Source organism: Phallusia mammillata, chromosome 2 (assembly GCF_965637545.1).
Source record: "Phallusia mammillata chromosome 2, kaPhaMamm4.hap1.1, whole genome shotgun sequence".
NCBI classification, from domain to species: Eukaryota; Metazoa; Chordata; class Ascidiacea; order Phlebobranchia; family Ascidiidae; genus Phallusia; species Phallusia mammillata.
In genome coordinates this window covers 13,746,241-13,759,187 of record NC_137253.1, presented here as the reverse complement: position 1 = coordinate 13,759,187, position 12,947 = coordinate 13,746,241, and the positions used below count along the sequence as shown (strand labels likewise).

General features: G+C 35.8%; 2 protein-coding genes across 3 annotated transcripts in view; one reads left to right on the top strand and one right to left on the bottom strand.

The window, feature by feature from the left end:
* LOC145213917 (uncharacterized) overlaps positions 1–12,947 on the bottom strand; it is a 115,177-nt gene that overhangs the window by 15,712 nt on the left and 86,518 nt on the right. Inside the window, exons 1-4 of one of the 2 annotated variants that reach the window (XM_080082325.1) lie at positions 3,253–3,313; positions 2,328–2,528; positions 507–701; positions 195–431 (exon numbers count right to left, since the gene is read on the bottom strand). The exons of the other annotated variant lie outside the window; for it this stretch is intronic. Of the exons in view, the coding sequence (XP_079938451.1) occupies positions 195–431; positions 507–701; positions 2,328–2,528; position 3,253 (634 nt within the window). The 5' untranslated portion in view covers positions 3,254–3,313. Of the gene's footprint in view, positions 1–194; positions 432–506; positions 702–2,327; positions 2,529–3,252; positions 3,314–12,947 lie in introns of those variants that run through there. 2 annotated transcript variants of the gene reach the window in all.
* The window catches only part of LOC145215444 (uncharacterized), a 37,861-nt gene continuing 36,495 nt past the window's right edge, over positions 11,582–12,947 (top strand). The window contains exon 1 of the mRNA XM_080084145.1: positions 11,582–11,834. Within this exon, the coding sequence (XP_079940271.1) occupies positions 11,582–11,834 (253 nt within the window). The remainder of the gene's footprint in view (positions 11,835–12,947) is intronic.

The window sequence follows — 12,947 nt, the reverse complement described above, 5'->3', positions numbered from 1 at the left end:
ATAGCAATGAGTATGGTAAATGTTTTAGATTAGACGATAGTATAGTGCTAATTACTAAATTAGTACATATAAACCAAGAAAATCTCAAATATTTTCACTGCATAGACATAATTTGTTTTCCAGGATTAGGTGTTAATTTTGTTGACAACCTGTGTCAGTTCAGAAAGGGTGGATAATAGATAATTTGTCATTACCTGTTAGACTTCTGCCTAGTTGTGAATTGTCTGCCCAACTCCAAGATCCAGCAGTTTTAGAAAGGCCAATATAGTATAAGCCTCTTGCTAATAAAGTTTGGACATATTTGAGTTGAGCATCAGTTTTCAACATTGCAAGTGTTGATCGACGACTTTGGCAAAATGATTTAGCTTTTGAGGGGATTTTATATGAATTCCCAATGAAATACTCACAGGTTGACTTTCGATTCCATTGATCTAAAAATTATTTCAAGTCAAAAAAGTACATATATACTGAACATCAAATTTTTGGTACATTTTTTATTAACTTACATACACATGTAGGTTTTGTAGTGGCATAATTCCAGGTTCCTTGAGCAGAACATGTTGAGCTTGATGATCCTGTCAGCTCAAAGTCAGTGTAACATGAATAAGTACATGTTCCTTCATAATAGCAGTAAGTTGAATGACATTGATTATCACATGAGATCTGACCATTTTGTAATACAATATTTGTACAGTAAACCCCTGCAACAAACGTATACATAATTGATGTTGATTGTTTATTTAATAAAGTCAGCAAAAAGCAGTTAGTTCTTTAGTTGTTTCTGCCAGGCATACTGTATCAGCAATGATATCGGTCATAAAAAAGTTTTTTTTTCAAAAAAACACAACTTTCCTATTAAACGCACAAGCAGCAATAACAAGCTAGTGCAGAAGTGCAAAAGTGCAAAAGTTATGAGATCCTGCATTAAACAGCTACACCAAGTGAATTGTTAGAGAACAGAAGACTAGGGCTTTATAAAACAAATTCAGTCGAAACAATATGTGCATATCACTCTGGTACCAAGGTAACAGGCGTAATCCTTTGAATGCTGACCACTTTTTGGCATGGTGGTAGGAGTTAAAATAGTCAGCACCCTATGTAAGATGCAGTCGAATCTAAAGCATCTGGTGGATACAAATGTAACAAGGGGCAAGATATAAGCTATAAGGTGTAAAGAGTGGGAGAAAGAATACATAGGTGAGACAGGTAAGTCAAATAGTAAGTGCCGGAAAAAGCGCACCAAACCTTGCTTTTACAAACAACCACAACATTACCTTGCTGATGTGTTTATGACAGAAACTGACTACCAAAAGTAAGTTATCCCAGAGACCTGGCATATTCATTTGAATGATAACACCATGAACATTAAAACACAAAAATACATTGTAATGCCAAATAGATATTGGCTTTATTGCCAGTAAATTAAAGTTTTATCATTGTGTTGGTGTCAGTTTGTCTGCTGCACAAGCTTGTTATCTCTGCTTTAGTGCTTTAAAGAATCGATGAGGTTTGTCATTATTCTGAATAAGTATCTCCCATGAAACATTTGTTACTTTGTTTGCAATTCAAATTCTGATCACAGAGCTATAGTGGTTAATGCATATAAATTGCACCAATTTAAATAGGAATATTAAAGCTATGTAATAGCTGAAGTGAGGGACAAGATATCACTAAAAACATGCAAAAGTGGTTAGTAGCGTCAATAGGTAAGTTTGATTAACCATAACTACACTTTGATCAAAAATTATTGAAAGGTACTTAACGCGAAGTGCAAGAACTTTAACTGCAACCACAATAAAAATTAATAATAAATGAAATACAGTATCATGATGTAATGTCTAATTGATTAAGCAAAATACATTACTTTTTAATGTAATTACCAGAAAAACTATTATATACCAGAAATCTCAAGATAGCCAGCCTTGATTTAATGTATTTAGTGCATATATGAAATGCAACAAATGGCCTCTTCCCCAATAAACTTAATTTTTTTAATTTCAGAAACCCTGAGGCAGCGTTTTGTAACAACTGGACATGACAATATTGTCAGCACAATTTTGAATAGCTCTATACATATATATCTGTTTCAAATTTTATTCTAAACTATATAGCATTTGCATGACACTAACAATTAACAAAAGTTAGCTTTTAAAAATCATGAAACTGAATAACTGACCAATAATTGCTTTAGAATCAAAAATCTTTTCACAGAGCAATAATTGTTAACACATATAAAACACACCAAATACATCATTAAAATTTAACAGTAAATTAATTTCGAAAAAATCAAAAATCAGGGTTGCCAAAAGTGTACATTATTTTCTTACTGGTACATGTGGGTTGTCCATATGAGAAATGATTCCAGGTGCCCTGGGCAGAACATGTTGAACTTTGTGATCCTGAAAGCCTATATCCAGTGTCACATGAAAATGTGCATTGTGTTGCAGATGGACATGATCTTCCAGGGCAAGAACTTGTATTACATGTAATTTGACCATTTGATAGCGAAAGGGAGGGACAAGATACCACTAAAGAATGCAAAAATTGGTTCAGAGGTAACTTTAATAAGTTTGATTAACCACTACTACAGTTCAAAAAACAATTTTATTTTTTATGATCAAAATTCAAAAATTTTCACTACAACAATAAAAATAAATAACAAATATTACTTTTAAAACATAATGTTGTAATGTCTGTTTGATAAACTAATACATTCATTACTTTTTGATGCAATTAAACTATTACCAGAAGTATCAATATAGAAACACCAGCAACTACATAACTTTGTGATATACAAGTTTTGTCAAAAAAATAGCCATCAGTCAACATGTATTCTTTAAAAGTGCAACATGCAATTTACCATACTGAATGCATAAATAAATGCAACAAAGGGCCACTTCCCCATTAAACTTTATTTTTTTGCATTTGGGATACCATGAGGCAGCATCTTATAACAAGTGGACATGACAATATTGTCAGAAGAATTTTTAACAGCTCTTTACAAATCTGCTTTAAATTCTCTGTCTCACTGTATTCTATATTTTTGACAGTTACAGTTTAACAACAGTTAGCTTCTGAAAAACCATGACAACAAACAATTGAACAATAATCACTTTAGAATAAAAATCTGCTCGCAGAGCTGTAATTGTTAATGCATATAAAATACACCAGTTAAAATTACATCTTTAAAATTTAACAGTGAATTTAGTTTCCAAACATTGAGGTTGTGAAGGGTGTACATCATGTTCTTACTAGTACATGTGGGTGGTTCATTTGAGAAATGATCCCAGGTGCCCTGGGCAGAACATGTTGAACTTTGTGATCCTGAAAGCTTATATCGAGCGTCACATGAAAATGTGCATTGTGTTGCAGATGGACATGAATTTCCAGGACAAGAACTTTTAGGACATCTAATTTGACCATTTGATAGCGGAAGGGAGGGACAAGATATCACTAAAGAATGCAAAAATTGGTTCAGAGGTAACTTTAATAAGTTTGATTAACCACTACTACAGTTCAAAAATTAATTTTATTTTCTATGTTGCAAGATTCAATAATTTCACTGCAACAACAAAAGCAAATAGTAAATGTTACTTTTGAAATATAATGTTGTAATGCCTATTTGATAAACAAAATACATTACTTTTTGATGTAATCAAACTATTACCAGAAATATCCCTACAGCAAAACCCAGCAAAGCGGCAACTACATAACTTTGTGATATACAATTTTTGTCAAATAAAAGTCATCAGCCAACATTTATTTTTTAAAATTACAACATGTTTAGTGCATGAATTAAATCCAACAAAGGACCACTTCCCCTAATAAACTCTGTTAAAAACGAACACAAAAAAACAGACGAGGTTAAACCACAGACTATGTTTTGGGATGTAAGTTTTTGCACCACACATTACGCAAACTTGTGCCGTACAGCTGTGCACTGCCTTGCTTGTAGCCTTGTACATTGTGAAGACCAAAGTATTTTTTGGACTTTGGTGAAAACAGAAGTAAGCAAAGCAAGCAAGCAATAACATGGTTGCACCAAAGAACACTATAACCAGAGTTCTTTGGTTGCACCAGAGACTTCTCAGGTTGCACCGAAAAAAATCACTCAGGGTAATTCCCTGTTTATTTTTCATTTCATGTATCAACTATCAATGCGCACAAACGAATTTTTCCCATATACCGTATTTGCTCGATTGTAAGCCGCCCTCGTTTATAAGCCGTCCTCGATTGTAAGCCGCACGTTAAGGTGTTAAAAAAATAATGTAAGCCGCCCTCGATTGTACGCCGCACGCTGGAATTTTAGATACGATTGTTTCCTAATGCATCTTTCTGTAGTTATATGCCCTCGATTATAAGCCGCACAAACGGCAGCTAAAAAACAATATAAGCCGCGGCTTACAATCGAGCAAATACGGTAAGGGGTTTAAAAACTCGCAAGTTTATCTGAAGAGTTTTTTAATCAGATAAAATTTTGATTTTTTTTAGTCGGGTCACAGCCATGAATTAAACACTCGAAAAATAAGCTCGAAAAATACAAAAATGCAGGGACGTCCTCTACAGCAGGGATCGGCAACCTTTTTTGCACTGCGGACCCGTTTTGAAACCGAAATTTTATCGCGGACCAGAATCCAGAAATTTCAAATATTCAGCAATAAAACGACTAAACTAGTTTATCATTCTCGGAATACATAGGCAAAATGTTTCAAAGCTTTTAACCTGAAAAATTGTACGGCCCGGTAACGAACTCTTCGCGGACCGGCACCGGGCCGCGGACCGGCGGTTACCGACCACTGCTCTACAGCAACTATGCCTCACATGTACAACGTTTTGGGCAAAACTCGCAGGCTATTAAAAAGCGCTAGCGCTGTTCAAAATTTTAAACAGAAAGTTTTAAACAGATTTCAAAATTTTAAACAGATTTTTAAGGAATGACTTTAAGTTAAGTAAACCGCTGTAACCAACTTCACGTGACGAAGAATCCTTTGGTTTGATTATTCATTGTGCTAAATTTGCTTGATCGTGAAATCACACATTACCTGCTGTTTCTGCTTGTCCACTTGCTGTCATGTCACCACCGGTTTGTGTCGAGTTCATGTTTGATGCCACGTGACATGCAGCCAAACACAGCACAATAAAAAGTAAGGTAAACATTTTACTCTCCACAGTTCATCTACTGTACCCTGAAATTTAAAAAGTACTTACGTATAAATTTGTTCTCATAACCTACCACCCTAACTGCGTCGTATAGTAGGAAGTCAAAGTGTCGCGTTCGTCAACGAAGAAACTGCTAATAGTGCATGCGCAGTATATGAGCAACATCACGCATGGAACGTATTAGCCGAACGGATGTGAGTCGGCGCGCCTTCTTCATCAGTTGTTTGTACATAAAAAGCAGTTGGCGAAGTTTAATAAGTAGAAGAGATAATCTAACGCTTTATTGAGATACTTTTATAATAATGTCCCAATCAGTTTTCTTGCGACAATTGTCATTTTTTCCCTTTGCTTCACCTATTATCCACACATAATTTGTTGATAACAAATCGCATATTTCATCGAGCGACTCTTGTTGACCATTCGATAATCTTATAGGGTCACAAACAATTTAGAAACGTTTTCCGTTTGCACAGATAAATCAGCTACATACTTGAAACTAGAGGTGTACCGAATATTAGGTTTGCCGAATCTATCCGTCCGAATCGGCCACTTTTGCAAAGAATCGGTTTCGGCCGAATAATTTATTGCGATTCGGCCGAAACTGAATCTTTTACAAACACACATTTAAAGCGTAAACGTGTCTTTTCTGCAACCTTTAGTTCCAACGAAAATCGCGTCTATCATTATATTCTTTAACACAATATCGCTTTTCCAATTGCAGACAAAAAAAAATCAGTAATTCATTGTCGGGTTGGCAATCATGATTGAGGCAATGTTAGGCTATATACCCCACAGAACCAAAATAAGGACGAAACACAACCATCCTGTAATAATTGCCAGGTAGATAAACTTATGTTTTCATGTCAAACGCGTAGGGTACGACTTGGCGTAACATCATAAACGATTCGGTTGATTCGGCCGAATCGAAATTTCGCCGATTCGGTATATACATCACATGTCTGTATGTGGGATCATTCGGTCTAGTTCCTGCCCTTCTTTCTGTATTTTAGGTATAATGTGGTCTTCCCCGTGTTTATGCGAATTTAGCGGTTTTTCGAGACACCTTAACCGGCCATTAAATGGGGGTAATTATTTCGATTAATATCGCCCGTTTAACGACGCCAAAAAGCGGTCAAAGAAATAATTTGATGCAGTAGGGGCCGATAATTCGGCCGAATGGTTGTTTTGTACAGCATTCACGCGGATTTTCGGGCTTAATTGTATTTGATTAACAATTAAATTTGACGATTAAAGCAATGATTTTGCTAATTTTTCAGTGACTCCACTAGGGCAACGGCGAAACGAATAGCAAACTGTAAATAACGGATTATTTGTTTTTACTGCCGTTGCAGCTGACATTTTAAACATTTAAATTTTAAAATAAATAACTTATTTTATATCAAGTTATTCAAACAGAAAAGCAGAAAAGACGAGAAACTGCGCTACACTCACTTGTGCGCTCCCGTCACATGACGCTTAAAATATGCACCAGTTGTGTCCGCCACTTTTTTGCGCTCCTTCACGTTTCAACGTCGTGCAGCTTTTTCCGGCTTGGTAATTGCTTCAGTGCAATCGTGTGGCAATGTTTTCTTTACCAAACGAGATAAGTTTAACTAAACTCAGGTACCCCATCTTGTGGTCTTTAGGTTTCAGAGAAAAGTGTCAACGTCACAAATAACTGGGGTATAGGGTTTAAAAGTACGAAAAAAAGTAAAAGTGCTAAACCGACCGATATGCGTCCCTTCATTAAAGGTTGTGCGGCCCGCAGAGACACTTGGATTTCAAAAGTACTGACGAACGAGCCGAATTATTACATATTTTTGAGCTGTTTAATGCACCTGATGCTAGTTTTCTGCGATCTGGCAAAATGTGGCTTTAATCAAATACAAATTATAGTTGCAGTTAAGCATATTTGGCAAGAAACAATGCCAAATCACTTTTTATGCACATAAAAAAAATGTGCGGCCCGCGATCCAATTTTGACATTTATAATTGGCCCTACAGTAACAATTGGTTGCCCAGCCCTGCCCTAAATTGTATATGGCCACCAAGAGTCGTTTGGTGTGTTATGTGATTTGTTAATAATCTTTCACTGATTGTTTGTCGCGCACGGCAATTTGCTTTTGGATTTACAAACAACCGATTGAAGAAAGGCGCTCACCAGGCTTACTTCCGTTTGGCTAATACTTTCCATGCGTGATGTTGCAAACTATTAACAGTTTCTGCATGGACGAACTTGTGCACGACGTATAATGTTTTATTAGGGAGAATATTTGATACGAGATTTTTTTAAATTGCAGGTTACAATAGATCAACCGTGGGATGTAAAATGTTACATTCTATTTTGCTGTGTTGGGCTGCATTTTACCTGGCTTCAAGTTCATCACAAACCGCTGGTGACAAGGCAGGTAAGATGTGACCTAATAGTACGACCAAGCTAATTCATCACACCAACTAATCAATGTAAGGGATTTTTCGTCACGTGAACTTATAGCTACTACGCTTACATAATGTTGAGGTATATATTAGAAGATTATGTAGGTCCGCTGTTTGAAACCGCGCGGGCCTTACACGAGTATAAAACGGCGAATAGGGTTTTCACGCAAAATATTGTAGGCGTTAGATGCTGCAAAACGTTGCAACAGGCGTATAATCACACATGGGCAACATCGAATTATAGGATATGTTTTTGCTCTACTTAAAAAAAGTAGGCTACGTACTTCACCGTTGCTTTGTTCGAGCTCAATGTGTTTTTTTCACATTTGTAACCCGAACAAAACAAAATCCAAATTTTTTCCGACACAAAAATGTCTAAACTTTTTACATGAATTTGCCAGTTTTTTAAACCCCCTTTTTTGGGAAAATTTGTTTGTGCGCATTGATGCATTAAAAGAAGAAGCATAATTGGGAATTACCCTTATGAGATGTTATTAGCGGCTAGCGCAATCTTGTTTACTTTCCGCAGGGTGCCTTCGAATACTACAGGTGCCCTAGGTGCGCATGGTAACCTTTTTTCGTGCAACGTAACTTAAAAATAGTGCAGGTAACTCTCTTTGGTGCGATTAAACTCATAGCAGTTACGACTCGAAAATACTGCAGCTGTCCTGTTTTTTTACGACAAATCGTAAATACTCCAGTGAACGTTAAAACACGCAAATAATGCTGGAAAAGTGTTACGATAGTCCTAAACCCTAAACCCTAAACCCTAAACCCTAAACCCTAAACCCTAACCCTAACCCTAACCCTAACCCTAACCCTAACCCTAACCCTAACCCTAACCCTAACCTCAAACCTAACCTTAACCCAAACATTAAAACCCGTACCTACATCATTATTACGTTACGTCGCAGTAACTACAAGTTTCCTCGCTTCAAAACAGGTTACCTGCACTAGTTACGGGCTTTGTAGCATTAAAACGAGTTACCTGCAGTATACCAAGCGAAGTACCAGCGGACTAAACGCACTTAGCGCACCAAGTGGACCTGCTGTTTTCGAAGGCACCGCTTTCCACAATGTGCAAGCAAGGCAGTGCGCAGCTGTGGTGCAGAAGGTAGCGAACTTGTGTGGTGTCATAAAGTTAAATTCCCTAACATAACCTGTGGTTTTATCTTTGTCCCATGCAACCAACTGAACCTCGTTTGTTTCGCAGTTTTAATATGCGTGGGTGTCTCCTGTCTGTTTGTAATGTAAGCTGTAAGTGTAAAGTATCTTGTCCGCAAACAACTCTACAAACTACAATAGAGATCGGATATTGAATACATGACTACCAGCTCTAATTGTCAATTCCTTTGAACAGAAGTTTTTGAGAATACATTCAAACATTTTTTTACAAAATCAATTCGAATACAAATTGATTGCCTAGTGACCTCTGACAATGTAATCTCATTTAACAGGTTTTGCTTTATATTACTGAACAGTAACACAAATAGTTTTGGTTGTGACATAATGTACTACTTTCATGTAAAACCAAGCCATATTTGGTTGTTTTTGGCACATTATACAGGTTAAAAAAGGGTGAATCCAAAAAAATATAATATTATTTAACAAACTTAATAATGCACCAACCAACAAAGTATAAAACTCTTGCAAGTATATTCATTTTTATAATTTTAGGTTTTGGGGGGCTGTGGATTGGAAAAACTGCTAGGCTATTCAGTGTCAAAATTTGGATTCAGTTTAGTGTATCCAACTAACAAGTGCAGAAATTTAAATAACTTTGAGACACTCTTTGTTGATCAAACAAGTGGAACAAACTAGCATTAACAAAAAGTAAAGTGATAAAAAAAATAAACCGATATTTGTATTGGTGTATTTGAATACAGCCATGCTCTATTCATTGAGTATTTGAATGCAGTCACCATGTATTGGACCCCTTGTCTGGGGATGAGGTGTTTCATTGCACTGAGAGCTATTTCTACTGAGTAACATCTAAGGGTATGATTGGCAGTGAAAAAAATCCAGTTTGCAATTTTCACAATCCTAAATTTATTGGCTTCAATAGTTTGCTTTTTATAATTCGTGTTGTGATACTTTTAAACCCATTATTATGCCTTGTACTTCAAAGTATGTGCATACCCCTTGTCCACAACACATTATTGTTCTAATTTACATAACACCAGTTAGCCCCCGGCAGTGAAACAATTGTACATCTGGTTTCCAATGCCTTAATGCCTCTGCAACAGGCTATATGTTTTCTCAGTGTGCAGTGGGTGGCTCAAAAATGTCATCACTTAATTATGGGTCCCCTTCCCTGATGGGGACACATTGATTTTACTCAAATTGTTTTTTTTTTCTTTCTTTTTCTTCTTCCCAAAGTTTGTCCGACTCGTTTTTCCATCAGATCAGATGTTTGATGGATTTGGCTGAAATTTACACAGATGGTAGATATAGTTATGTAGATGTGCATCCCACTTTGTTTTTGTTGATAACCCCAGTATTTACCCCGCTAGCCCCCTAAAATGGGTGAGTTTTTCAACAGTGTCAGAATTGGCTGAAATTTGGATTTCTTGTATAGTATGCCATTTATAGGTGACGTTTGTTGTGTTCAACCATGTAGTCCTAACATTTACCCCACAAGCCCCTAAATTGTAAAACGTATTTGTATGTTACTGGGCACCACAAACGAAAGATTTCTGTTGCTCAATAGTGTTACAAGGGCAACCACTTGTACGTTGCTCGTTGGTGGGTTGCTTGGTGGACGTTTTTGCGCTATGGCAGTTAGGGGCTTGTTAACAGCCCTGTGATGTCAGAAGCATTAACGGTTGTTGCTTAAAACACCTCTAGTGGTCGAAATATTAAACATTGGTGGATTGGGCTGAAATTTTGCAGTACTATTGATTGAGTCATTGTGGTTTTTATATATTTTTTAGTTTGTGGGTCGAACCCAATTAGTTACCCTACTAGCCCCTTAAAATGGGTCAGTTTTTTAAAACGTTAAATAGGACATACTTCAAACAATATCTGGGGAGAATCTAATTTCATAGTTTGTATTCTGCATAGTATTATTATTTAAGCCCAGTGCCGATCACTGTGTTTTACCTTACAACACCCGACTTTCTCATGGTTATCTCTTGAATTGCATTATTTTCAACTTTGCATGTGTGGGAACCCATGAGTTTTTGCCTGCAGAAACGACTAAGATTATAAAATACGATGGCTAATATGGGACCCAATACAAAATAAGCATAGGAAATATATTAATGTTTTAAAATAGGTTATAGTGTAAATTCAACAACAAAATGTGCTAAGCCACCCTTCTAGTTATTGAATGGTTCTACCCAGACACTTTATTGTCACAGCTAAACACTGACAAGACATTTTCCTAATGTATATGCTAAAAGATAGATGTGAGTTCATTACATTTTGATGACTTCTGCCAATATTTTCTGATTTTTGCTAACAAATCCTGGTAAATTTATTCTAGGAATCTTTCCCTATTCTATTGCCATTTTAATGCCTTTTCTAATTTTAATCCCTTTTATTGCTCTCTAGACACTGAAGATGCTTTTTAGCGAAATTGATTTGTTTTTACAACACTGTCAACACTGATTTCAGCCTGGAAATAAACATTTCCCGAACTTGTGTTTTTTTTGCTAAACATAGTAATTTATTGTCATGTTTAAATGCTAACCGTCATGCACATTTTACAGAAAATTTGTAGCAGATTTCTGTGCTATTTAAAGTTGTGCAGACAATATATTTTACTTCTTTTTGATCAAATGCTGCCTTATGGTACCAAAAATGCCAAATTTTAAGTTTTAGGGGGACAGTGGCCTTTGCTGCAATAAATCATAGATTAAGTATGATAAATTAAACATTGCACAACAAATGCATTGGCAATTGGTGCAAGATTTAAATAAATGTGTGTTCCCTTATTAGTAAACATATGTTTATTATAACAAATACAAAAGTTTATATTATTATGGGTCCCCTTTCCCTGACTTACCTATTATCCGCTTTATACATATTTTCAGTGATATCTTGTCCCTCACTTCAGCTATCAAATGGTCAAATTAGATGTCCTGCAAGTTCTTGTCCTGGAAACTCATGTCCATTTGCAAAACAATGTACATTTTCATGTAACACTGGATATAGGCTTTCAGGATCACAAAGTTCAACATGTTCTGCCCAAGGCACCTGGAAATATTCATCAAACACACAACCCTCATGTCATAGTAAGAAAAAAATTTACACTTTTGGCAACCTCAATTTTTGATTTTTTGGAAATTAATTTACTGTTAAATTTTAATGATGTATTTGGTGTGTTTATATGTGTTAACAATTATTGCTCTGGGAACAGATTTTTATGTCTAAAGCAATTATTGCTTAGTAATTCAGTGTCATGGTTTTTTAAAAGCTAACTTATGTTAAACTATTACTGTTATGCAAATGCTATGTAGTTGTTTTAAAAAATTGAAGCAGATATGTATAGACAGGGTTGTCATCGACATGGACACCAAAATAAGAAGAACCGAAAAATTATTTTTTCACACAAAAGGAAACAAACGTTTTCGAACGAATCTTTTCATCATTTGCCACTTATTGTCACAGAAACAATCGGTTCCAGCAACTCCTTGTTTATACAAATACTTCTCGTGACTGCTTAGGTCTAGGTTTACTATCCCTTTAGCAGGGATTTGACTGTCATTTCACTATGTTTGTTCTTTGTACATGTTGAAAATAACACAAAATAAGGACTCAGGTCAAAAACAATGACATTTCTTAGAAACACGGACAACACATTTTACTAAGATATTGCCCTTCAAAATAAGGACAGATCTTAAATATAAGGACGGTATGGCAACCCTTCAGTAAAGCTATTCAAAATATTTTTGAAAATAAACTGTCATATTCAGTTGTTAGAAATCGCCGCCTCGTGGTTTCTAAAATTCAAAATTTTATGTTTAGTGGTAAAGTGGCCCTTTAATTAATGCATCATGATATTTCAGAAGTAACATCAAAGGCGCCGAGTTTTACAAAAATGCAAGGTGGCGGACGTAAAGTATGATGTCATGTTATGTGACATCATAAATGTGTGAAACCACAGGAGCTCAAACTCAAAGCCCAAAAAACTTCCTATAGACTATTCATCATTTTTTTTAAACAATGTTACTTATTTTGGGACACACTGTTGTATACTACATACCCATGTATGTAGTAGCTATGGTTGTACCATATAAAATTGGTTTGGTAATATTTAAAAATGTTTTGTCACGTGTTTGACATCATAAAAAAAGCACTGACCAAAATAGGTTGCAGTTTTAAGCCACATTTTGTTGCTTTTTCGC